Raw genomic sequence first — 26,094 nt, 5'->3', positions numbered from 1 at the left:
TGCTCAATCTTTTTCTCAGTTTGGGAAAGCTTGAAGCCAGACTTCCAGCACAACATGAAACAAGATGGTTTGTGTCCAGGAAAAATATTACAAAGTATAGATAAAACTGTATTGTGTCACATTCCTTTCTGATTATGTAAATATTTTCCCTTCAGTTTCCAGTTGTCTGTGTTGTTTTATTCTTTGGTCACTGACAAAAATCCAGACACATTTTTACATAGAATTCTGCTCACTCAGCCTATGAAGAAAGGACACAATGTAATGTGGTCATAGATTTCAGGATGTTTAATGCCAGTAAGGCTATACAACTAAATCATCTGAAATCACATTTGAGCGTATGTACATTTATTTTTGTGTCTCATCAAGTCACTGAAAATTAGTCTAGTCATCGAGCTTTAGAATTCTTTGGGAAAAGTTACAATATCCAAGTAACTCTAGACAAGCATTTTTATTTACTTGTTGAGATGGGAGCTGATTTTTTCTTTTCTGATTATGTTTGCATAGGGAATCTGAAAGACACAAGCAGAAAAATCAATTAATTTATTAAAATATAAAAAAGAAATTATTCTGAGCATTTTTTCATACTTTAAGTAAAAAGAGCATAACTATGACTGAACTTCTCCATTGTTTTTAATATTTGTCTTAAAGACACCTTGTAGGATGACTCATTTATCTGAATTTGAAAAAAAAACTGTATGTAAATACAGTATGCAAGAGGTTTTTTAAGTTATTTAAAATATATATATGTATGAAAAAAATTCTGAGCAAAACCTGTAAAGATTTATGTGATATGATTTTACAATATTAGTCGTAAATGTAGTTTCAATTCATTTATAAAATTATTTGAAACTGTCATAACTCCTATAAACATATCCATCTCATGGCTTGAAACACATTTTACAATATGGAATATATTGTTATATTAACTCATGCACCTACAGTTTATTCTTTACTTGGATGCTTTAAACAAGCCTGAGTGCCTGATCAGTCTGCCTTTGTGGCAAAATAAACACAGCATGCAGTTTGGAGCATGAAAAGCGTTTGTGATCATTTACATGTAACAGTACAGTGTACAGTTTTGCCATGTGTTAGAAAGGAAAGACAAACATCTTCTTCCACCTTGTCTGCCAGCTGCTTAGATGACTGATATTGCCAGATACCAACTCACAGTGGTAAAGGAACTGTTCACCCTTGAAAGACAAAGTCTCTGACTAACTCGTTCTGGCTTGTGTTGAAAAGTTAAGCAAATACAGCATTGACCAGTAGAAATCTATTGAATATTTATTTCAAATTCATTTTTTTAAATTCAAAAGGCAGAACATACAATTTATTGTTATGCAGACAGTCTCTTACAATTTTGGGGTTATTCTGGTTAGTCATTGTTATTGATTTCCCCCTTTCTGCTCAAACCTATAGTAACTTTTAATTTCAAGTGCTCTCAAAATCAATACAGCATGTTTTTATGTGTGTATCTCTAAGTGTATGTTTTTTTTTTCAATTATTTAAAGGCTAAGCTTAATTGATTTCCATTAGTGTTCAGCAGTACACTGATCATATAACTTTGGTCTTACCATCTGTAACTGCTGGACCATCTCTTCTCGGTAGGCAAGTTCACGTTTCATCTGGTCTTGAAAATTATCTGAAATTATGCAAAATCTATGATTTGATAAGCAAATTAACAGTCTACTAATGATCTAGTTCAGCTGTAAAATAGCAATGGACAATGAACACTAAGGAAATCAGGGGAAGAGAAAGATAAGAGAGGGATTTAAAACACAACCAATATGTTGGGGAAAATATAAAGAACCTATGAAACACAGAGAAGGAAAAGTGTCCCTTCAGAATATGAAAAGTATAGCTGCAATGAGAAAAAAATTACTCACGGAAGACAGGAAATGGTGATGACCCCTTCAGAGCATGAAACTCCTGCTCAAGCCTTCTCCTGAAGTCAATCTGCTCCAGCAGAACCTTTTGGAGCTCTTCTAGAGAAGTAGAGAGGAGGAGGAGAAAGGAACAAGATTTGTCTGTATGAAATATATGCAGAAATTATATTTTGCCCCATGGATTGTGTCTACTTTGGTTGCTTAAGTCTAGTCAATTTAAATCTTTAAGAAGTGATGGCTGGGAAATTATTTTTACCTTTTTCCATGCCCTCAACATCCTTCTTTAATTGAAGAGGCGGGGAAGCACCTTGGTTTCGATTGCCTTCAAATACAGACAGATTTTCTACACTTAATTTTAGACAAACAGGATAAAATCTATATATCAGTAACATTAGGCACTAAGAAAAGGGAATATATTCTTCCCCAACATTCGACAGCATATGCCAGATGCATCACATACCTGGGTTATCTAGTTGTTATAGTCATAGAGTAAATATTTTTCCTGTGACACTGTAATTCACTCCTTAGCCTATAGGTGTCAGCGTACACTTGTAGGAACATTTTGAATGCTCTGTACAGTAGAAGAGACCTTTATGTTTTCAGGTTTTTACTTGTTTTTGCTATGAACTGTTGTAACTTTAAACTGAGATATGGATAGGAAATACAATTTGCATTCTAAAATTTGAGTTAGTTTTTTATTTTCATTCCTAAAACTAAAGTAACAGCCCATGCATAGGCTAGTATTTGTATTTGTATTACACCATTTTTGCTAGAATGTAACTGTGCTCACAGACTGCTTCATAATAATGTTAGAAAAGCTATATTTCTGTTTTCTGAAGGCAAACAATTTTACTGTATTATATGATGTTATATGTTGTTGCTGAGAGCAACCTACTTGTTGCTTTCAACCTTGCCATCTTCAATTACATTGTTTAAAGAACCATCTCTATTATCTTATTCTCAGATTTACCTTTCTATGTTGTTTTTGTTGTTTGAATTTGAGCACAACAGTTTGAATTGCGACAATGGAGCACCTTAAATGGATGATCCAGTAAACATGATATCTTCTCAGCCATTTCGTATTCTGGTATCTTGAGTATCCCTATAAGCTTCTCTCTCATTTAGAGCAGTCTTTACTCTTCTTCTCTCTCCTCCTCTTCTCTCTCCTTTCCTTTACTCTCCATGTCTCATTTGACAAGCAAATTTGCAGACAGTGCCTGAGGATAACAACCTCGTTTGACAGTCAATTAACCGTGAATTGTCAAAGCCAAGGCGGTTTGCATTACATAAATGGAAAATTAGATTATTTTTCTCCCTAGAAACAGAGGGAGAGTTTAAAGACAGTGGAGGGGGGCTGGTGGGACTCAGAGGAATCAGGCCTTCTAATCACGTAGAGCTTCCCACCGCCCAGGGAGACATTTTGCAATCAGGGGAAAGGTGGTCTCATTTAATTTGTTTTGTGTAATTTTTTGAAATACATTATACATTATTCGCAGGGATCATTATGTTGCGTGTGTGTAGGGGTTCAGGGAGAGGGGGTTGATATAAATGTTGGCACAGATGTCATAAAGCACTTTTAATGTCTTTCTGACAGATATAAAAAAGCAATAAGCTGTGATCTTTTTCAAACAGTGAAAGCCTTCTTTTTTGCTCTGCAAAAGAAAAAAAAGGCAATTATGTCAGCAGTGATACGGAACTACAATGGAGATTGCCAGCTTGGCTGCTTATATCTGAGCTGATATTTTCTTGTTGAACTATAACGGCCCCCCTAAGAGAAACAGCCTTGGCAACAATGTCGCTACAGAGAGCAGCTGTAGAAGCAGCTTTCAGCAGCTGTTCAGTGTTTCCTTCTGTGTATATGAATCCTTTGCATCACTGTTTGAATGGAGGATGAGACTGAGGTAAAACAGGACAGAAGAGTTTTCCCTCATTGCTTCTGAGTCTGTGTTTTTACAAGAGCAAATACTGTTTGAACAACAAACATGCAATTTAGTTATCTCCCTGCCTTGTTTCCTTTTTTAACCAGCATTGTTTGTATACAATGTGAACTGTTTTACAAGCTGTATACTCAACTTCACTAAGTGTGCTGAATCAGAACGGGAGAAGTACATCTATAGCTTTTGAGGATGTTATGTAAGGTGTTTTTTTTAATCAGATGTTCATTTTCGAATAATCTTACCATATTTGTTATGAATTCAATATTGAACTAAAAATACATTATATTTATGCTCATTCATGACTTTGTTTTGTCGCATCTTTACTACTGCTATGCTCTATTTACCTGCATTAGTCAGTGTGCAATGGCTCGACTCCAGCAAGTTCAGAATGCTCCTGCTCAGATTTTAACTAACACAAACAGAAAGTCCCACATCACCCAGTCTTTTCTTACCCCCATTTGGTTGCCCATAAAGTTTTGAGTTGATTTCAGTATTATTTAATTAATTTCTAAAGCATAACATGAATTGGCCCCCTCTTACGTCACTGATCTTTGAACTAACTGTACCCAAAATCACAGTTTAAGATCCTTAAGAGCTTCTTTGCTTGCAGACCCAGTCTGGCAACCACAGAGACACTCACAAACTTCATGCCAGAGGCTATCGGGCTGACACACTAACTCGCTGTATTTATCCTTGAACGTACTTTCATAGAAAGGTCCTTTTAATTGATAATTCATGCTAACTTTGTGATTTTATTTAATTTGTTTTTATTCCAGTCTTTGTAATATTTTCTGTGTTTTGCACTTTCTTTAAGATTTTTGTAACCTTGTTTTGATAAGTGCTATACGAATAAAGTTATCATTATTGTTATTATTTTCAGTATTACTATTATTATTATTATCATCATTAGTTGTAGTAGTAGTAGTAGTAGTAGAAGTACTATACAATACAAGAACTTTATTTACCCCCGAAGGGAAATTCAATCGTCTGGGAGTCTCATCTGTTTACTTTAGAATTATACAGTCTAATTGCTGATGGTATGAAAGATTTTCTAAATCTTTCTGTTCTGCAGCGCAGGGATAGGAGCCATCCACCACTGTTGTTTCTTTGCTCATTGAGGGAGATATGAAGTGGATGATCCATGTTTCTCAGAATGACCTTCACCTTGCTCAGTGCGCATCTCTCCACCTCATCCTCCAATGAGTTCAATTTGATTCTGACCACAGAGCCAGCTTTTTTAACCAGTTCGTTCAGATGCCTTGCACCCTTGTGTTTTACACTACTACAGTAGTAGTAGTATTATCTTAGATTGGCTAACTTACAGCATTTGGAGATAGAAATTAGCATTATAATGTCATTCATGATTTAAATATTTGAAATTCAAATGTTTCATTAAGACCTAAATTTTGTTCCATGTGTGAGCTTCAAATTACACAAGAGAAGGAAAGTTACAGAGATAAACCTTTCCCTTTTTAAATAATAATAATTAATAATAATAATTAATTATTTGGAATCACTTTACCAGCCAATTTAAATTCACTTTCTTATATTCAATCCAGTCCAATCCAATCCAACTTTTTTTGTGTAGCACATTTTACCAACGCAAAGTCTCCAAAGTGCTGTACAGGACACTGCAACAAGCAGAACAACCCATTGATTAAGCTGCTGTTTTCCATGAAGACAAAAATAGATGAGTATTTTATACCTGTTGTTTCCCTCCAGTAGTCTGGTGCCGCTGTATCATTCTCTTGTACAAAGAAAACATTCTGCTCTTTGTTTTCATCTGAAGGAAAATGAGACAAGAGACAGATATGAAGAGAGTTTCAATAAGGTGCATTGGCTGAGCTGGTTATCTGAACATATGCATGCGTGCCGGGCATTCATTAACACTGCACTATGAAAGTCACACAAGACATTTTCTACAATGAAAGGGCCAGAGTGTGAGATGAAAGAAACAAATGAGACATCATATGAACCTCACTGCATGGGCACATAGCCCCCATAAAACCAATAAATAAGACAATGAATGAATCAAAGACAGGATAATACATATACAACATATACAAACTCAGAAATTTGATATAACATATATCATGCAACCTGTAAAAAATAGGTTGATGAGGAATGCTATCTGTTAATAATCAAAGCTGTATTAAAAAAAATGGTATTATGTAAGCCCCCCCCTCCCCAAAATAAAAAAAAATAACAGAAACAAAAACAAACAAACAAACAAACAAAAAAAAAACCCCTGCAAGTTAATTTGCAACCCTGCAAGTTAATATGGTGTCAACTCAGACCTACCACACAGACTCTTTGCTCACCAGAAAGGCTGGAATTGTCTTTGGTGGCATACACAGGTAGTCCTTCATCTCTATTTTTGGGAACCTGAAAACAGCATATAGTTGGTAAGAAGTGAATTTTACTTTCTCTGACTTAAGAAAAATAATTAAAATACTATCTTGCAAATGTATTCCACTACCAGCTCTGATTCTCTTTAGCCAATATGTCATTCATTTGAAACAATTTAACTTAGAGGTGAAACCATTTATCTCTATCTGTCTCTGAGCAGCAAATGCCAGATGTATTTCGCTGTTTATAAAGGATGATTTAACTTTTTTAAACCCATTTCCTCCTCTTTCTCCCTGATGCCTGGTTAATGTGAGAGTTGATAGGTTAAAAACATGAGTTGCCCTAACAGGCGGAAGTGACAATGGCAGAACTATACAATGGCCATCCAACATTCAACACCTGAGTTTACAGTGGGGTGACCATTTCAATTCCTACAAGGAGAATAGCTTATCCTTCTGCAAATGCAGATCACAGCACTGCCTGAATGCAGCTCCATTTACTGTAAGTCCTAATTAGTTAATGTGACCTTGGGTAAATATTTACATTTTTGTATGATGTATCCTCTCTGTTGGGTGGGGTAGAGCTGGAGAGAGGCAGGCCAGCAGGAGGGGACGCAGGCAGGCTAAGGGATTCCTGCTGGGTGGGGTCCAAGGAGGAAGAAGGGGAGTTGCTTGAATACACAGCACCATCCCCCCTTTCTTTCCCTTTTTCCACAACAGGAGTGTCATTTGCTACAGGAAGGTATAGGTTGCTTTGAGTTTGGGGTGGCCTGTTGGTATAGCTCCTATCCCCTTCCTCTTCCTCCTGTTTTGATGACTCCACATCCACCTCCCCTTCCTCCTCACTATCCACTCCCTCTGCCTCCCCATCAACTCCACTTTCACTTCCATAACTACAGCTGCTGCTGGGGGAAAGTTGTTGGTGGCGATCTGTACTGGTAACCACAACCCCAAAATCTTCTTCTGTTGTGCCAGTGATTTCTCCACTATTGCTATGGAGCTTGGCTAAGCTCTCAGCATCCTTAACCACAGGACGGAAGGCTGAGCTGTAACTGGACTTCCTCGATTGGAAAGTTGGGGTGTCAAGGAGTTTGAGCCAGCCCTCTGATGACGCAGGACGAAGGTCCGGGATCACTGCCGTGCAATCTTGGTCAAACAGTCTGGACGTGTTTGTGTCACTGCTTGTAGCCATGGTTGTGCCAACACTGTTTCCATTGCCAGATCCAGACTGGCTTGGGTCTGAAAGATCCAAAAAAGCCTGTCTGAGGGAAGAGCTGTCTGCCAGGGAGGAGAGTGCACCAGGCTGAGGCTGGAGGTAGGTGGGGACTGGGATTCCTCCTGCTGCCCTTGGTGGCCAAAACATGCAAAATGGAGGATAAAATGTGTCTTTGCGGCCAGGCCATAGAAGACCTGACAAACCTGCTCCTTTCTGCCCACTTGTCACATCACTGTCTTCTTTTTTCTGTTGGCAGAGGCCAAATGCAGGGAAGGGGTAAGGGGAAGGAAAGAGAGATGCAGGAGGGAATTTCTGCAACATACCAAAGCTTTTGCTTGGGACAGGGATGACAGGGTAACTATGCTGTGTCTTTCGAGGTGAGAGATTGCCTCCATCCAGATCATCCTCCTCTTCATAGCGACCCCTTTTCTGAGCACCCAAGTCAGGTCCGATCATGTGAGGCACCACTGAACCTGGAAGAGCCTTCATAGGACCCATGGAGGGACAGTGGGCTGAAGATGGCAGTGCTCTCTTTCGGCTGCCTCCATTGAACATTGCTTTGACGTCTTCCCATGCGTAAACTAACTCATCCGGGGGGTGTTTGTCACTTAGCTTTAGGTGTCGCCGCCATGAGTTAAAGTTGGCAGCATCAGGCTGGGTGTACTTGGCATCTGATGTACGGTGAGAATGGAAAATGAACTTATTTGGAGAAAAGTACATGTTGCAGAAGGAGCACTTGATGCATTTAGCTCTAGAGCTGTTATAGCGCGCTGGGATGAAATTGCCTCGACAACCCCAGGCGCACTCATGGGTCACATCAAATGCAAAATTGTCAGGCAGTTTGGGTGGTGCATTCTCTCCCAGGAAGGACTTGCAGAGGCGCTCAGCTTCTCGCTTGGTAATCATACCACAGCGCCGTGATGAGATAGGCATGGCTCCAGCACGTCGAAGAATCTCCAACTGAACTGGAGTACACTGAACACATGTGATGCCCAGTGCCACACGGCGATTATGAATCTCATTATAACTGTAGTTCTTAAGGAGTGTGTTAGATATCTGGGCCAGACAAAGTCTTTCTATGTTGTCAATGACCAGGGAAACAATAGGAACACCATACAGGATGACCTGGCCAACCTGGTTTGGCTTGAGGGGTGAGGAAGAAGAGGATGGAGAGGTGGAGGATAAGGCAGAGGATGTGGAGTGGAGATGGGTGGGTCTAGGTGGAGTCAGGGGTTCCTGCTGGTAGGGTCCAGTTGAGCTTGTCATTATGATGTCATTAGGGCTTGAAAGACGGGTCTTGTTCATACTGTTCACTGTTCACACAGTATCCTGAATGGGATAAAAAGAATAAAAGAGGTCAAAAGAAAAGAAAATCCACATATTGACATGATTTTTGCACATTGTTTTCCTTCATTGTAAAAAGCTTTTAGAATATTTGGCTATCTTTGAATTTATTAACCCTTTAAAGCCAATTGTATCATATTTGATACACACTTTTTTGAGACATCTATCTAATCCACATGATCAATAAATTACTTAAAAACCTTTTGAATACAATCTGATAAATTATAAATATGCCCTCCAGTGGATTATCAATTGACAGATATGCGTAATGCAGCAAACGTGATAAAAATTAAATTTATGTGAATTTCTATGGATTTTTTTTGACTAGAAGTTTTTTTTGAAAAAAATTCTCAGTTCCAAAAAAGAGAATTTTCTGGCAATCATTTGAGGTATCAGGCTTTCATGGGTTAATGAATGGAATTTATTTAGTACGAGGAAGAAAGTGCATACTGAAATTTATTTGATTAAAATAAAATGCATCTGTTTTACAGTACATAGACAAGAACCAAAATGTCTCATTCCTTTCATTCTGAAGGGAATTACTGAATTGAACATTCATCAACTTAACAAAAGATTCTCTTTTAACTAGCTTACTGTTATCTTTGGTCCTTTTAAATTATTATTGAGGACAAATCTGCCCCTTCCCCTTAACACGGCTAAAAGAAACACATGTTTTCAGTGAATCATTTCATTAAATTCTGAAAAGTAAATAACAGTTATTTTTTACAGAATGAAGTCCTCTGTTTAAAAAACATTTCCATTTATAGTTTATAGCATTTAAAGTAATGAAGTCTCCTAAATTACTATAGCTGCTGAGTAAGAAAACTAAAAAGCTGATAACAAATTGTCTTACATAAAAGAAACAAAAATGAATGACATTTTATATTCTCCTTTCAATGTATACAAACTGATATTTAATATACAATTTATACATATAAAAAGGAGAAGCATACAGTGCCCTTGATTTTTTAGGCAGTGTAGGGTCAAAACTGACTACATTTTGTAAAAGTACTGTTCCATTTCCAAAAAAGGGTTGGCTGACTTTGAGGTAGTGGTATATTTAAGAGCCATGTGTCCTTCCAAAAACCTCCACCTTTTTTTTTAACCAAGATCTTTTTATTCCTTGCCATTTAATTTTGTCATTATGCTGCTGGAAATTACCTTTAAGGCAAAAGATATTGTGATGGCAGCTGAAGTTTCTCTTGACAACCCCAATACACACTACTGTAATTTTCAAATAAACCCAACACAATACAATATATCTATTTAAAGTTATTTGGGAAGATTGCTTTTAACTTGAACACATTTTATGAAAAAATTGAGATAAGCTGAGAGTAAATTCACTAGCCACTCTGAAAAATAATCTTAGAATTGCATTTTAATAGATTCTCTTTAGATAAAAGGCCCAGAGCATACCAATTATAACTTTAAGTCGGGGAATAAAATAGCCTAATTAATTGTTTCAATATTTCACTTATTTTTTATATTCAGAACAGGGAAAAAAATGAATAATTTGTTTATATGTATATATATATGTATAAATATATATGAAATATATGAAACGATTAATGGATTGATTCAATTGCAGATTACTGTACGAATCACAAAGCATTTTCAGAGAGAACTGTCGTTTTGAATGAAAGCAAATTACAAATTATTCAAGCGCAGTTACAGAAGTTACGATAAAATGTGCCCGAGTAAAAGGGGAAAAGGTTATCTGAACGACTGAAAGTTTAAAAGTTGCTTCGTCAAACAAACAAACAAAAAACTTGCTTAATTTAGAAAATATCTAGCCAAAATTTTATTTCTGACCAAAGAGAAAGTTGATGGCCAAGAAAAGCATAAATGTCCAATAGTTTAACTTAACCTATTTCAAACTGATATCGGTGCGTTAGTAAGCCAACAAAACTGATCTACTAGAACTATCTTTAATCAATAATAATAACAATAAAAATAATAATAACTATTATTATTACTTTTATTAATATCATTAATATTGTTGTTGTTGTTGTTAAGATAAGCCAGATGAGCTTAGAAATTCTTACTCATAATTTAAGAAACGAAATCTGAGTTATTCACACACCTGGCCTTGTGCATTGTTCTTTAGCATTTTTTTAGCAAACTTTTTTTTGATATAGTAATGTAGTATTCTTACCTTGGATCCCCGGTTATAATCCAAAAACGACAACACCGTCAAAATTTTCCCTTGCGAAATAAAAAAAAAAACGTCGTTGTAGGAAGCTCTACGGAACTCATTTTTTGTCACGTAAACTCACCATTTCAATTACGGGCTTGTCGCCGTACTCTTTTCTCCAGTTGTATCCTGCTTGTGAGGTGTGAGTAAACTGTGACGCTGGTGCCGGTTTTATTCGCTTTTCAGAGACAGCACGCGCCGTCCTTATCCCCCCTCCCGCCTCTCTTCCTCTCCTCTCCCACCCGCACTTCTGCCTGATTGGCGTGTAGCGCGAGCTCAGCCCACCAGTCATGAAATACAACGATGAACGGGCCTACACGTTTCATTCTGCTCCCCAGGTCTAACTGCACAGCCAGGTGACATCTATTTACTGCCACTCAGATGCTGGAAAACGCAAAGTACTTGCATGGAAGGATGGCCCGGATTGGGTAACAAAAAAATAATGCTTTCTCTCTGATGTCTTGCATTCCTAGCCTGCAGCACTATATGACGACAAAGTGGACCTCATCCAAAAGCGTCAGATTGGCCAATTTGCTTTAGTTGTCATATGATGAATTATATTAACTTTCAGTCAGTTTCATATTGAACACTGTTAATGCTTCAAATAACAACAATAAAACTGCAGTCATCATATCATATCTACCGGTGAAATTAATGCTTCGGGGCGGTATGAGGTGCGTGTGTGTCTGCGTCTGCGCGTGTGTGTGTTTTGGGCTTGGAGGGTGTTAAAATCACTGTTAAAACAACAGACGTCAGGTACACTAAGATTTTTTTTAATTTCAAGTTGTTCCTCGTGGCTGACCTGAAGAAAAATGTTACCAAACCATATCTAATAAGAGATAGGTCAGAAGGTCAGAAGAGCTGTAACATTTATTATCCAACGGCTGAAAGACCGCGAGAATTCAACGGAACAGAAGCTTTCAAACTTGTGATAACTTTTACTCTTTTACAAAATGACAGGCCCAGATAAGCCTTCTAAGGAACCCATTAATTTCTTTCAGGATGTACCCTGTAAAGGATTCTGAAGCAATGAAGGTGCTTCTGCTGCGTATTTGCTCTTCCCCTACTACAATCCAGGGAAATAGCAGTTGTGAAGCTAAAGACCTGAACATAAAATGAATAACCCAGACGAAAGCTGTTTCACAGACATTGGCAAATGTCTTGAAACTGGTAGAATGTTAGACATAAAATATCAAGTATTGGTTTTCATTTCAGTGATTTCAGGACAAAGTAGTAGTCACTGCAAAGTCAACGTTGAAGCATATACTTTTGATGTGGTTGTTTGAAAATCCGAATTCTTGCTCTCATTCACACTTCCAAGGACTGAAATTAAATAAGAGGCAAATAACTTCTGTTTGCATTAAAAGATTTAAAACATGAGCAACACACCAGTGTGTTTTTATTTTTAGTAGCCCAGTCTGTGAGACATATGCTGTCCCAAACCACAAAAACATTAAAACAAACAAACAAACAAACAAAACCAAAAACCAAAACAAAAAACTACAGTGCAACCCAATTAAAAACAAACAAACAAAAAAAACAACTCTCATTGAAAACAAAAAATTGAGGATAAAATATTTAATCAGGTTGTTTTAAAAACCACAAAGGGATCTTTTAAAGCAATTCCCAATGTGGACTGTTGCATACAGTCCACGGTGTCTTTTTTGTTATTGCTTAATTTAAAATTTGACTGGGACACTTTTTGGCTCAATCTGAAATCTGTGCTTGAGGTTGTGCAGCTCATGAATGTGCGTTGGATACATCGCACAGCGTATGAGCCCCATCTGCTTCTTTACAATCCAATTTGGTTTGAAATTGGGCGTGTATGTGATGGGGAGGGGGGCATATATTTAAGCGCTGACGTCACAATAGAGACATGAAAGGACATAATAAAATGCCACAAATGCCCGGGTTAGTTGATTTGAATGCCTAATGGCATTTCCTTTGGAGAGAAAGTGTCATTCTTTTTTGCCTTTCAACAAACATTCATTATCAAGTTTATAGCATTTTTTTAAAAACAAGCTTTGGACTTTGTGTCAGGACTCTGTAGTGCTTTAGCCTATGTTTAAAAAAGTTTTTTACAAATTAATGTTTATTACGTTTGGCAAGAGCATCACCGGCAAATGTTGTGTAATAATGCACCGACAAATCCCGATGAAAACATTGGGCTAAACATAAAATCCCCAAAATGTTAATAATATAGGTAATATTCAGTATTTTTAAGGGAAATGATAGAATAATTTTTCCTTGACAGAGATGTTTCTGACATGTTATCACAGGGCATTGCATGTCAGAATTAGCCTGTGTGGATAAAAAAATACTTACTGAAATACAATAGAGCTTTTACCTCCGTAGGAATACGTTTCACATTTTTTATAGCCGAATGCATCAGCCGGTCGCCCTACAGAGAAATTAATCATGCGTTTTGAAAAAAAGAATTGCTTATATGACCTCGAAGGGTCAAACGGGGTAGAAGGAGGGAGAGAGGGCGCAAAATATAATAGATGAAGAGCTACAACACTAAGTGAGCTTGAGACATGTAACATCAAATATGTCAATAAATGAAACATGCCTCCGGTGAATAATTCCAGTATTAAAATGCGTCGCCCATTTTATCAACATGCGCGGGAGGAAGCCTAATAACAACATACTCTCATTTTTTAAATTACAAAATTAGAAGAAAAAAACAACAACATAGACTTAGCTGAATATAACACTTTGATTAAGGAAGACTTTGGAGGTTTTTATAGGGCCAACTGAGTTTCGTCAAAACAAAATTTTCTTCCCATCTAAAATTGATGCAAAATAAAAACACACACAAGTTGGCATTTGACACTGTGCCATAAACATATTCCTGCCCCCCTGTGCGACTCATCGGTATTTTTTTAATCTTCGTGTGGCTTTAAAAGCAGATGTAGGCTACAATATGTTTCAAAGCAGCCCAGCACGCCTCAGTTTTAATCCTTATTTAATGCCCCGGGTCTTTCAGTGAATTAAAGACCCCGTTAATATCTAACGGCTATACTGTGCAATTATGTTGACAACTGATGATAATAATGATGACCGCCTAGATAGGATGTATTACCGTTTCCAAACTTTTTGAGGATTTGGGGGGGGTCGTTGTACTTGCAGGCGTGTGCATATTCTGCTATGCCAGGATATCATCCAAGCTACAGGCTATTACAGAAAAAAAAATCTGAGAAAATTTAGCTCAGAGTGATAATTGTTTATTATCACGCATCTTCATTCAGCAAATACACGAACCGAGAATATGAAACATAGTAGCCTACAAGAGGGCTTCTTTGACACGCACTATATATTTCAAAGCAATCGGCAAGATCAATAAACCAAGACATTTATTATTAATTTTTCGCTTCAGATGTTTTTTTTTTTTTTTTTAATTTTGGTGAACGTGGGACGCCACAACTTTTTTGTTGTAATGTGTCATCTATTGTCTCCTTCCCCCGGCGCCAGGACCCAAGGATGCTGTCCCCAGTTTGTTGTGAGCTTGCCTTAGGCGGTGGTATCAATTAGCACAGCAGACCAACCATGGAAGATATCAGCACTTAATCGAAGGATTTGGAACATTAAGGGGAAATATCAAGAAGTTTTTTGGAAGACACGTAGGCTAATATACATAGAAGCAGTTAATTCTCTCATCATAACATCTATTCAGCCTTAAATTGTTAGCCTAATTAGTAAAGATCTAGGTCCCCTAGGGCCTATTTATTTCATTTTTGCGTTTTTATTCAGAAAATGTAGATTTTTTCCCTCTAGATTATTCTATTCTTTCCCAAAATATATAAGGGAGCATGGTAACCTTCTATTTTTGTGAAAATATCATTGATATGGTTTATCAGTTGATGTTTCCATGGTCACTTTGACTGTAATGTGTCATTTGGAACCTTTGCCCACTTAATCACAGTGCAAAATAGAGATACTGTACATTCAGACCTGCTAAAAAGATTATGTTTACTTACTGAATAAGCCATGCATGTAAATAAAGGCTGCTAAACTTTCAATGACCCTGGAACAAAAGCAACTTGAGGAAGTTATTACAGGTGGAATGAGTAGTGATGACATAGTAAGTTACTGCAAATGAGTAATGATTACATATTAACAGTAAACAATGAGCTTAAGCCACTTTAGTGGGGGGCCTTCAAGTCTCACAAAAGTGAAGGTTGTAAAGCTTTATGGTATTGCTGCCATTCTTAGTCGGGTCCCCTTGGAAAAAAATCTGTGATCTCAGTGGGACTAACCTAACTAAGTAAATGTCACCTTAAATAAGATAAACACTGTATCCCTTTGTATGCTTTATTTTGATTTGTATATGATGTGATACTTCAGCAAATGAACAAGTTTAGCATTTTCACTACAGCACTTAGGTTGTGACAGCAAATGCATAAGATGTAGTGTTTAGTTTACTTTATGTATTGAGATCAAAGTTTCCTTATCACCTTTTTAAAATGGCCCTGGCATGTTTTTATTGAACTTGTTGGCAGAGAGAGTGAGAGACTGAGAGAGAGAGAGGGGGGGAGGGAGAGTGAGTATCTTCAACCAGGGGAATCATTTAGGCCTATTTCTCAGTGGGGTGTCAGAATAACATATCATGGCACGGAAAAGATAACTAACTGAGATGATCTCAAAGTATCATGGCTTAATTTTCTTTACTGGGAAATTTTGGTGATAATGTAACCTAGATAGGCCATTTCAGAGGAAAATGCACTGTTTATATGGAGCATAAAATCCTAGAAACTCCCTACAAAGGAAGATTGGCACTTAGGTCTGCACAACCAGCTATAATGGATTCAGAATGAATTGCAACAAATGCTGTCCCATTAGGCCTAGTTTTTTCTTGCTCTGTGTTGCCATTGTTGATAATCCTGAAGAGCTTAATTCCTAAATAATATGGGCACACTTTGAAATAAATGTCATGATCAATGACACATAAGTAACTGTCTCTCACTAGAACTTGAGTAAAAAACTTGGAGTAAGGTAACGTGGCCTTTATGTCACCCACTCCACACAAATTAATCAACAAGAACAACAGCTTGATTCACATTTGTGTTTGCTGGATGGACAGACACCAGCTTTGAGGCAGCAGTTTAGAGCAGTTATTGCCAAAGTGTGCCTCCAGGGCCCAAGGTTATGATGGGGTGGGGTGGTGTGCTAGCCATTCAATATATGTACTAAATCTATATTCACGTCACTTTGGCATGTAGTGTGAATACAGTGTCAGACCTACGGCTGCACCTCAAACTGAAGTCTGTACCACAAAACAAGATAAAACTGTTGCTGAAATTATTGCAAGACTGAAAGTATAAATCTTAATTGAAGGTTTTCCTTTCTTTTTTTTTTTTTTTTTTTTTTTACATAAAGTCAGGTTTAGAAAATCTGGTTAAAGTAATAACTGTTCTGACATGTTAAAAATGTGAAAGTCTCATGTTGTACTGTAACTTTAAGTTGTTTCTTCTGTAAAAGCTGCTTTTTTCAGTTTTCTTTGTCACACTTAAATTCCTGTTCTGTACTTTTAAAGTGTTTTTTTTTTTTTCTTAGCAAAGAGTATGACTGATTCTTGTACCCACAAATTTTTGGTCTTCTAAATTACACTAGATGCAAGATACATCCGAGTGTCTCCCCTTTTAGCTATCCATGTTTCTGGCTTGTCTGTCCATTTGTCTAAGTAAACAAGACTTTTGTTAATGTGAATGTAAAGGGGTCTATTAGTGCTGCAGACAGGAAGTGAAACAACCAGGGCTTTTTCTCTCTGTCTATTATTAATGAGGACTGGAGGTTAATCTATTGCTTAATCACCAGGCAACATGAAGAGTGATGCTGAGACACAAGGGGTGAATATAAAGAATGGAGTTCCAAAGAAATAACAAAAGGAAGTGAAGAAGAGAGGAGAAGAAGAGTACAGATATTGCTGACCTTACCAACTATGGAATTATTCAGCATGTGGAAAAGCTTCTGTAATTGCCTCTGTAACATAGGTAAAAACATGATATCATCCCACTTGCACTACTACCATCCTATCATAAAAGTTTTGAAGTTGTACATGACCGTTTACCCTATGAAAGTATCCATAAGTTTCCTCATTTTGTGACTTTCAGCTGCTAAGACCCCTCAGTGTGAAAAACGCTAGGTTTCTTTTGTTTTTAATACTTTTTCATTACCTAATATGTAATTAAAACAATATCCCCCCTTGGTAGTTTCAAGTTCACACACAAGCACACCTATACAAACCTACCCTCCCCACATTCACATCTGCACACACCCACACACACAGTTGCACACACAATTCACTTTCAATTATTAGATTCTTTTATAATTATTTGATATTTCTGAATGAATAGAGTCCTCCTCAAGGCTTTACCATTAAAGATAAGCGTTGGCTTTTAGAGGGGAGCCACCAGGCAAAATAGATAACAGGAGAATTAAATAGTAATAATTATTGTTCCAGAAAATAATTATTGTTCAGTTGCCTATCTTCTCTGGTGTTTAAACAAGTATTAGCGGTGAGACAACAAAGTGTGTGTGACTGTTGTGTTGTTTGCTGTGTGTGTGGGTAGGTGCACATGTGTGGGTGCGGGATGTGCGTGAGGATTAGACGGATTACATAGAATTACATATACAGGCCACAAAAGAGCAGTCCTCATGCCCTGGAACACACACAAACATGCATAAAAACACAGAGACACATAGTTGGAAATTAAGACACCACAGCATGCACTGTAGATAAAAAAAACATAACAAAATACAGTGGCTGCTATTTTAAGAAAATACAATAATGATCTCTAGTAAATTAGAGAAATTAAGTTATTAAAAATTGTTTAAAACATTAAGGCAATGTCTTGTAAGTCACTCATTTTATGGTATACGTGTACATACTGAAGTAACCAGATTAACACTGGGATATTAACAAGTTCCATTATGTAAATACTTTTAGGTTTCTATGACCAATCAATACTAATAATTACATCAGATGAGATTTAATTTTTTTCTACCAATGTTTCTTGCTTCTTTGACCCAGCAAATCAAGCTTTTCTAAACAAGATCATAAGCAGCGTAGATTGTCTCTACATCATTGTTTTTTTATTTCCTAATCTCACACAAACGTCAAAACAGCTTGTGCCATTATTATAGTTTTTCTGCCAGATTTCTCTCTGAAGGACCACTAATCCGCTAAAGCATAAATACCATTCTACAACACTGTATCAACTAAAGGATTAATGGAAGGGCTGTACAAGTCATGGGGTATTTGTGACACTGATCTGACAGCTTTAATGGTGACAGAAATATGTCTTTTTTTTTAAGAGTGATAACTAAACAAGAATGTCTGAATGTCACAAATAAACTCACAAACACATTGCCTTTTTGTTTTTCATGTAGTGGATTAAATTTCCACTCAACAATGATGTAATCTATTTTTTACAACCTATCGGCAGATGTTACAAATAAAAGAAGGAACAAAAACATTGCTAATGCAATTGATTGACACCTGCTTTGGTTCATTCATACACAACAATGTATCCCTCTTGTAATAACAAGACTTATTTTTGACACACAACCCAAATTCCAAAAAGGTTTGGGCCCTGTAAACATAAATCTCAATGTTATGCAATGATTTACAAACTTATGAATCCATTTTTATCTCATTTTGAATTTGATGACAGCAATGCATCTCAAAAAAGTAGGAACAGGCAACAAAAGCCTGGAAAAGTAAGTGGTACTAATGAAAAACAGTTAAAAGTGCATTTGGCAACTAATTAGGGTTAGTTGGCAACAGGTCAGTAACATGACTGGGTATAAAATCAGCATTTTAGAGTCTCTCAGAAGTAAAGATGGGCAAAGGTTCATCAATCTGCAAAAGACTATGTCTAAAAATTGTGGAAAAGAAAAATGGGTGCAGAAAAATGTTCTCCAAAGTAAAACCCCTAAATCTGAATATCCCACCATATAGTACAAGATATAAAAGATTCAGATAGTCTGGAGAAATCTCTTTGCTCAAGGGACAAGACTGAGGGTCAATAATGGATGCCAATGATCTTCAGGCCCTAAGGGCAGCACTCCATTAAAAACAGGCATGATTCTGTACTTTGAATCATTGCATGGGCTAAATATCACTTAGATCATTGTCTGTCAACACAGTTTGCCTTGCCATCCACAAATGCAAGTTTAAGCTGTATCATGCAAAAAAAAAAAAAAAAAAAAAAAAAAAAAGCCATTTGTGAACACAATCTAGAATTGCCACTATCTTTTCTGGGCTAAAGCTTATTTAAAAACAGACAGGGACAACGTCAAAAACTGTTCTGTGGTCAGATTAATTACAATTTGAAATTCTTTTTGGAAACCATGGATGCCTTGTCCTGCAGACTAAAGAGGAGAGGGATCATCCAGCTTGCTATCAGCGCACAGTTAATAAACCTGCATTTCTGATGGTACAGTGTTTTATTAATGCTGAAAAGTATATTAAGGTTTTAGAGCAACTTCTCTTACAGGAAAAGCCTTGTATATTTCAGCAAGACAATGCTAAACCCCATACTGCATCCATCACAACAGCATGGCTTCACAATAGAAGAGTCTGGATGCTAAACTGGCCTGCCTGCAGTTCAGACCTTTCACCAGTAGAAAACATTTGCCGCATCGTATAACAAAAAATCCAGTAAAGAAGACCAAGGACTGTTGAGCACTTAGTTCTGAGAGTCCTTTGATATCCACTTTTTCTTAACCCAGATGAAAAATGTCAGTGTCAAGAAAAAGTTGGAATAAGATAGTAGGAAAGGAGAACTGCTGTGACAAGGGAAACCGACTGCACTCTCCTCAGCCAGATACAGTATTACGGATATGACGTGGGTTTACTGTTTAAAAACTACATTTTACCCTTGATGGACCACAAAAAGTGTATCCATCACTCTGCAAGATCAGTACAGCAGATGAAACATGAAAACCTTGGTGAGCTCATTAAGGTTTTTACAGTCCATTATCTCCTATGGATGAAGCACTGTGACTGTGAACATCTAGGGCAGCTGAAAGGTTTAATATCTCTTAATCTTAATTGTCTTCCTGGTCAGTACAAGTAAATGAATTACTCTTTATATTTTGGAACAGTATTAATAAATTGATTTGTTTTATACTCTACCTATCAAAATGTACAAAGTCGCATACTTCCCTTGCACTATACTCAGTACAGTACACGGCAGCACTAATCTCAAGAAGGTAGTGCTATTCCAAACTGTGCACAATGTTTCACAGCTACCAGAAGGATGTCAGTGACTGCCTCTTTTTTCTTCTTCTACTTCTTTTCACAGAGCAAGAGTTAGGTGGTTTTCATTGAAATTTAACAGCTATTTTCACACACTAAAACATTTATTTTACTTTTATTTTAAGATAATTTTCTCAAGAAAAATGAATTTATTTTTCAATATGTTTAACTGAAGTGTGGTGAAATTGCTAGTAGCACATTAGCTAGCTAGCATATGCTTAAGTTAGCTAATACATGTATTAGCTAATTAGCTAGTGCACTAGCATGCTAACAGTACCAAGTCTGCTACATCATCAATACGGTGTTCATTCTTTGAAGGTGAGTGCTAAGTGTCCATCATTCCAACTAGTTCTTGAACAGGTTTGAGTATGCCACTAGTTAGTGGGGATGCTGAGTAAACAACCACACTACTGATATTCGCGTCGGCCATTTTCTTTATTATTATTCTTCCTCCATGCTGGCTATCTCCTCCTTCATACTTTGTCGTATTGACACCGTTTAAACTTTAAAGGTAGAATATCCAACATTTTACACTTAAATGTAATAAAAATCAAACATGTGCTATGTAAATGTTTTTCTGAGCACAGTATCAACACACTAAATTGAAACTTTGGTACCCTGTAGTTTTGTTTATATGGGATGTTTATAACTCTGTCCAGATCAGATTGGGGTGGTAACCTTCTCCTCTGGCACATGCTCCTCTCTTCCTAGATGTGTCCCCAGGGGCAGCAGTGCTGCTGCAGGTAAACAGCTGAGAGGAGTGTAAATGGCAGACTTGAGTCCGAAGCCGCCGATCGAAGGCCTGCCATCGGCTTCCCCTCCACCTAAAAAGCCTCAACATTTGTCTAGGAAACCCTCTGACAAAGCGAGAGGAAAAACTAGGGTTAATCGGACTTGCTTTTCCTCGGTGGCGAGCCCTACACGATGCTAAAAAGCTCTCGCATGACTCAGAACTGGCTTTGCTTCTCGTGGATGCATAAGTAGGCTACATCTTTTCATTCATTGTGCGCATTGTCTCAACATTTGTTCAGTGTTGATTTATTGACACAGCACTATTCTTATGGTTGGACATTTAAGCTGAGTGTTATAGCGCGGCTGAAATAAATGTGGGGTAAAAATGAATTGAAGCTAGGCATGCTAATGTTAGCCTACTGCTAATAAATGGAGGCTGCAGACAGAGGTAGCTCTACTCAAATCAGGTAGTGTCTCAAATTTTGTTTATCTCAAATAACCCAAGTCTTGTTTGAAGCTGATGTTTTCATGTTTAATTGATGCTATAACATAACGGGCCAGGATAAGAAGAGCTCATGAAATGGTTTACTGCAGCTGAAAAAAAAGATTAGCATTAAAGGTTGCCTTGAACATTACATATAAACTTGTATATGATTGGTGTTTAGGATCAACAGAAGCTAAAGTGGCTAAATGGGAGGCTTCAAAGTGGCGGAGGTGTGTCAAAAACTCCTCTTTGTTTACATTTTCAAGGCTTTGCTCTCTAACGACACCTAGTGGAAAAAAAAATCACATAGTCTACCTTTAAAAAATCAAGGTTCTTTGTCATTCGACTGCTATGTCATTTTTATCATTTCTAACCTTTATTATTTTTTAAAATATTTAACTTTGTTTAACAATGTTGAACAGATGGCAAAATGTCACAAATCTGCACTTTCTTCAACTCCTCATAACTTTGGCATTCCTTGAGCTATTTTCACTATTCTATGATCATACTCTTTAGCTTCTTGTGCTCTTTTCAGCTATTTATTACGGTGGCCGAGAGGTCTCACACAAATGCAAATTCAAAACGCTTTGCAAAAAGAAAAAACACAATGAAATTTGAGAAAAACACAAGAACAGAGGCTCACAACACAAATACAAAAACTTGCTGCAGCGCATGAATACAAACACTCAGCGCCGCGCATGGATACATAAACTCGGCGCGGAGTTTATGTATCCATTTATGTAATCTATTTGCCTCCGCACAGCGCGGAGGCAAATAGATTCCACAACAGCACAAAAATACAACAACTTGGCGCAGCAGATGCAAATAAAAAGTCACAACGGAAGTGGGACCGTTATTAGCTACTCAAAATAATTTCTGTACTGACAGTATGGAATTTGCAGTGGTTTTTTTTTTGTGATTTTAAATAACTGTAACCTCCTGTACAATTTAATATGTAAGTAAACAACTATCGAAATCAAATTGATCGGGTCCATTCATTCGTCTGACAGCTTACGTCATGCATATCAGACCCCAAACGTAGCTGTCCGCACTATTTGCCGGTTAAAATTACTTCTAAAACGTATCGATTACAAAATAAAATGTGCAAGAAGTAGAGCTGACGAACAAACAATGTTTACTTACTTTAATTGCTTGATCCAAGCATGTCTTCAGTTAATTTGCATTGTGGTACGTAACTTCATTGCTAACGGAGCCATTAGCAGGTTAGCAGGTTAGCAGATCCGTCTCTAATAACGGCCCCACTTCCGTTGTGACTTTTCATTTGCATCTGCTGCGCCAAGTTGTTGTATTTTTGTGCTGTTGTGGAATCTATTTGCCTCCGGCTGTGCCAAGTTTATGTATCCATACATGGCGCTGAGTTTTTGTATTCATGTGCTGCAGTAAGTTTTGGTATTTGTGTTGTGAACTTTTGTTTTTGTGTTTCTCTCAAATGTCGTTGTGTTTTTTCTTTTTGCAAAGCATTTTGAATTTGCATTCGTGTGAGACCTCTCAGCCACTGTAATTTATAGTACTTTTTTTCAGCTATTTATACTTTTTAACTATTTTGCTTTTTCTAAAACTAAAATAACATACAACTTCAGCTCACTTCTACATACAGACTTCATTTTTGCTTTAAAACATAGCCAAACTCTTCAGCTATTTAGGATTGATTCACATTTTTGATATCTTCTATAGATCTAGATATAGATATAAAAATAGATAGAATAGAGTAGATATAACAATCACTGATTAAACTTCATTAATATCTGAGCTCTCTCACACGTTTACAGTGGAGTAGATGGAGAGGATTAGAGTGATGACATCATTGCTACAGTGGGCCAGAGCTCAGGATTCCAAAGGAAAACTTCCTGAACAAACTATTCTCCCCAAAAAAATATTGGCTCCAGGGAAATCATTTTAACAGCAAAACGTAGCCACACATCTCCACTTGCTTACAAAAAAAGATTTATGGTCAATGGGTTAACGGGTTTGGCACAGTGAACTTCAAAGCGTGACTGACACCCCTTCAGCTCACTATCTGCAGCAATACAATTGTTGAACGAAGATTCCTGAGTGAGAGCTTTTGGAACCACTGTTTTTAACTTCCTCTTGAAGCATGATTTTTTGCTTCTCACACATAAAAAACATATCACCACATTCGTCAACTTCTGCTGATTCTCACGACACTTTTGGTTTTCCGCTAGGTTTTACAAGTAGATATTAAATTGACTTTGTTTGAGTGCATGTACTGGCCACTCAACTCAGTTTTCTGAGCAGTTATAACAGAAACTTTCACAGGTGTTTTTAATTTTGCTTTGATCTCAGCAGTGACTTGATTAACGATGATGTAATGCAGGCGCTCGTTACTATAGCAACCTAGGAGCTCTACACAGACACACAAATGAATGCATCAACACTACCCTTAACTACCACATACATGTGGCTTTCATTATAATGGATTTTAAACTGTAAACCAGTGAATCACGTATTTAATGTGTGGCTCTTGAGTGACATATTGCAATTTTGTGATTATTTGTGGCTCTTTTGTGTCTTCATTTTAAATATTATTCACACAGAAAACCTGAAAAAAGGGAAACTTCTTTGCCCCTTTTCACCATTTTTGCCTCTTTTCACCCATTTAAGCTACCTTTTGCCATTAAACACCACCTTTTCCAACTTTTTACCCATTTTTTTGCCACTTCTGACAAATTTTTCCCCCTTTTCACCATTTTTCTCCCAATGTTCACCCATTTAAGCTACCTTTTGTCATTGAATGGCACTGTTCTCCGAGTTTTGCCCATTTTAGCCACTTCTTGTTGTCACTTTTATCCCATCTTTGCCCCTTTCCACCATTTTTTCTCCAAATTTTCACCCGTTTAAGCTAACTTTTGTCATTTAATTCAAATTTTTTCCTATTTTTTGCCAATTTCAGCCACTTCTTGTTGCCACTTGTATCCCATTTCTGCCCCTTTTCACCAATTTTTCTCCCAATTTTCACCCAGGTTAGCTACCTGTTGCCATTAAATACCACTTGCTTCTTCTTTTTTCCTTGATTTTGCTACTTCTTTTTGCCACTATATCCCATTTTTGCCCCTTTTCACCACTTTTACCCATTTCAGCTACCTTTTGCTACTAAATACTAAATTTGAGTCACTTTTTACTCTTTTTTTTGCAAATTACATTTTCCATACTTTTTCAGCTATTTACTATATTATCACAATTAATTTATTATTTAGTTTATATATTTGATTCTAATTCTCCTGCCACTATTTCGTTTACTTCAGCTTCATTGTGCTCTCCTGTTGCTGCATCTGCCTGTTCTCAGTGTTCCTCTGCAGACATTAACACATCAATCACACAAACTTTTAGCTCCACCTTTAGCAGCACCTAGTTGGAGTTACTCCGCCACCATATTGCCTGTTTACATCACAAAATGCATTGTGATGGACTGTGTCAACCAATGGCTTGTCTGTGGTCATGTTATATTTTGCTGTTCAAAGCATGTGCATGGACTTAGAAACTACAGAAGAGGCTGGAATAACTCAAAATTGAGAGAAAAAAACCCAGGGAGGCTATGATTTGTCTGTGTTTGTCTTTGCAGACAGAAACTTTTTTAAATAATGACTCAAATTCCCAAAAGCGTAAGGACTTTTTTTATGTGAATATTTTTTAATAATTTCAGAATGATTATTTTTACTTTTGGGTCACTAAAATATGGGAGAACAAGCAAACAACAACAAAAAAGTCATTAATATTTACTGTGTTTAAGGCATATCAACAATTGGGTGTATGAATGTGGGAAAAGATAGCTAATTGTTGTATTTTAATTTTTTAAATATACCTTAAATGTTGAACTAAAAATCACCTTTTTTGTCCCTGTTCTTGTTCTTCCTTGTCATATTCTGCTTTCTTTCCTGGAATTCCCGACTATCCCTACACTACAAGAGTAAATATACACACATGAAATATGATGTTCCCTGTCACTCAGCTGATAAATTAGACCATGAAGCCACTGTGACAGGCATTTTGAAGAATTTCAATGCAATGAAAAAAAAGTGAAGTAAGGCAGAATTTGGAAAGACTGCTGACAGTAGTATATACAGCGGTGTGAAAAAGTATTTGTCCCCTTTCTGATTCCTGAGTTTTTTGCATATTTATCACATTTAAATGTTTCCGATCATCAAACTAATTTTTATATTTCACAAAGACAACCCAAGTAAATAGAAAAGGCAGTGTTTGAACGATTATCTAATTTTTTTGGGGGGGGGGGCCTTCCAAAAACTGTGGTTAATCATAGTTAACTCATGATTTAACAAGGTGGGCAATTACTTTTTCACACAGGGCCAGAGAGGTTTGGATTTTTTCCCCCCTTAGAAAATTAGATAATCATTCAAACACTGCATTTCTATTTACTTGGGTTGTCTTTGTGAAATATAAAAATTGGTTTGATAATCAGAAACATCTAAGTGTGATAAATATGCAAAAAGAACTCAGGAATCAGAAAGGGGGCAAATACTTTTTCACACCACTGTAAAAAAATGTTAACAAAATGCCTTTGGTTGACCGACCTGATCTACTCAGGCACACAAGTCCAAAGTAGAGGGAACAATTTATCAAAAACTGTGTTTGGCATTCTAGATCACTATAGAATAGTGTTAATTTTGGCAGCCTTAATTTAAATTTAGTCTTTA

At 36.9% G+C, this 26,094-nt stretch overlaps 1 protein-coding gene across 1 annotated transcript; it reads right to left on the bottom strand.

Annotated features, from left to right (window-relative positions):
* Positions 1 to 452: 452 nt before the first annotated feature.
* skor2 (SKI family transcriptional corepressor 2) lies at positions 453 to 8,689 on the bottom strand. Its single transcript, XM_041811663.1, has 7 exons — positions 6,713 to 8,689; positions 6,142 to 6,205; positions 5,526 to 5,603; positions 2,140 to 2,205; positions 1,884 to 1,982; positions 1,572 to 1,639; positions 453 to 509 (listed from the first exon to the last, which is right to left on the bottom strand). The coding sequence occupies exons 1-7, from the start codon at positions 8,687 to 8,689 to the stop codon at positions 453 to 455; spliced, it is 2,409 nt and encodes an 802-aa protein (XP_041667597.1).
* Positions 8,690 to 26,094: the final 17,405 nt, after the last annotated feature.

This window comes from Cheilinus undulatus, linkage group 17 (assembly GCF_018320785.1).
Source record: "Cheilinus undulatus linkage group 17, ASM1832078v1, whole genome shotgun sequence".
Classification (NCBI taxonomy): domain Eukaryota; kingdom Metazoa; phylum Chordata; class Actinopteri; order Labriformes; family Labridae; genus Cheilinus; species Cheilinus undulatus.
Note: the sequence above shows the minus strand (reverse complement) of the source record. Positions and strands in the feature narration are given on the sequence as shown.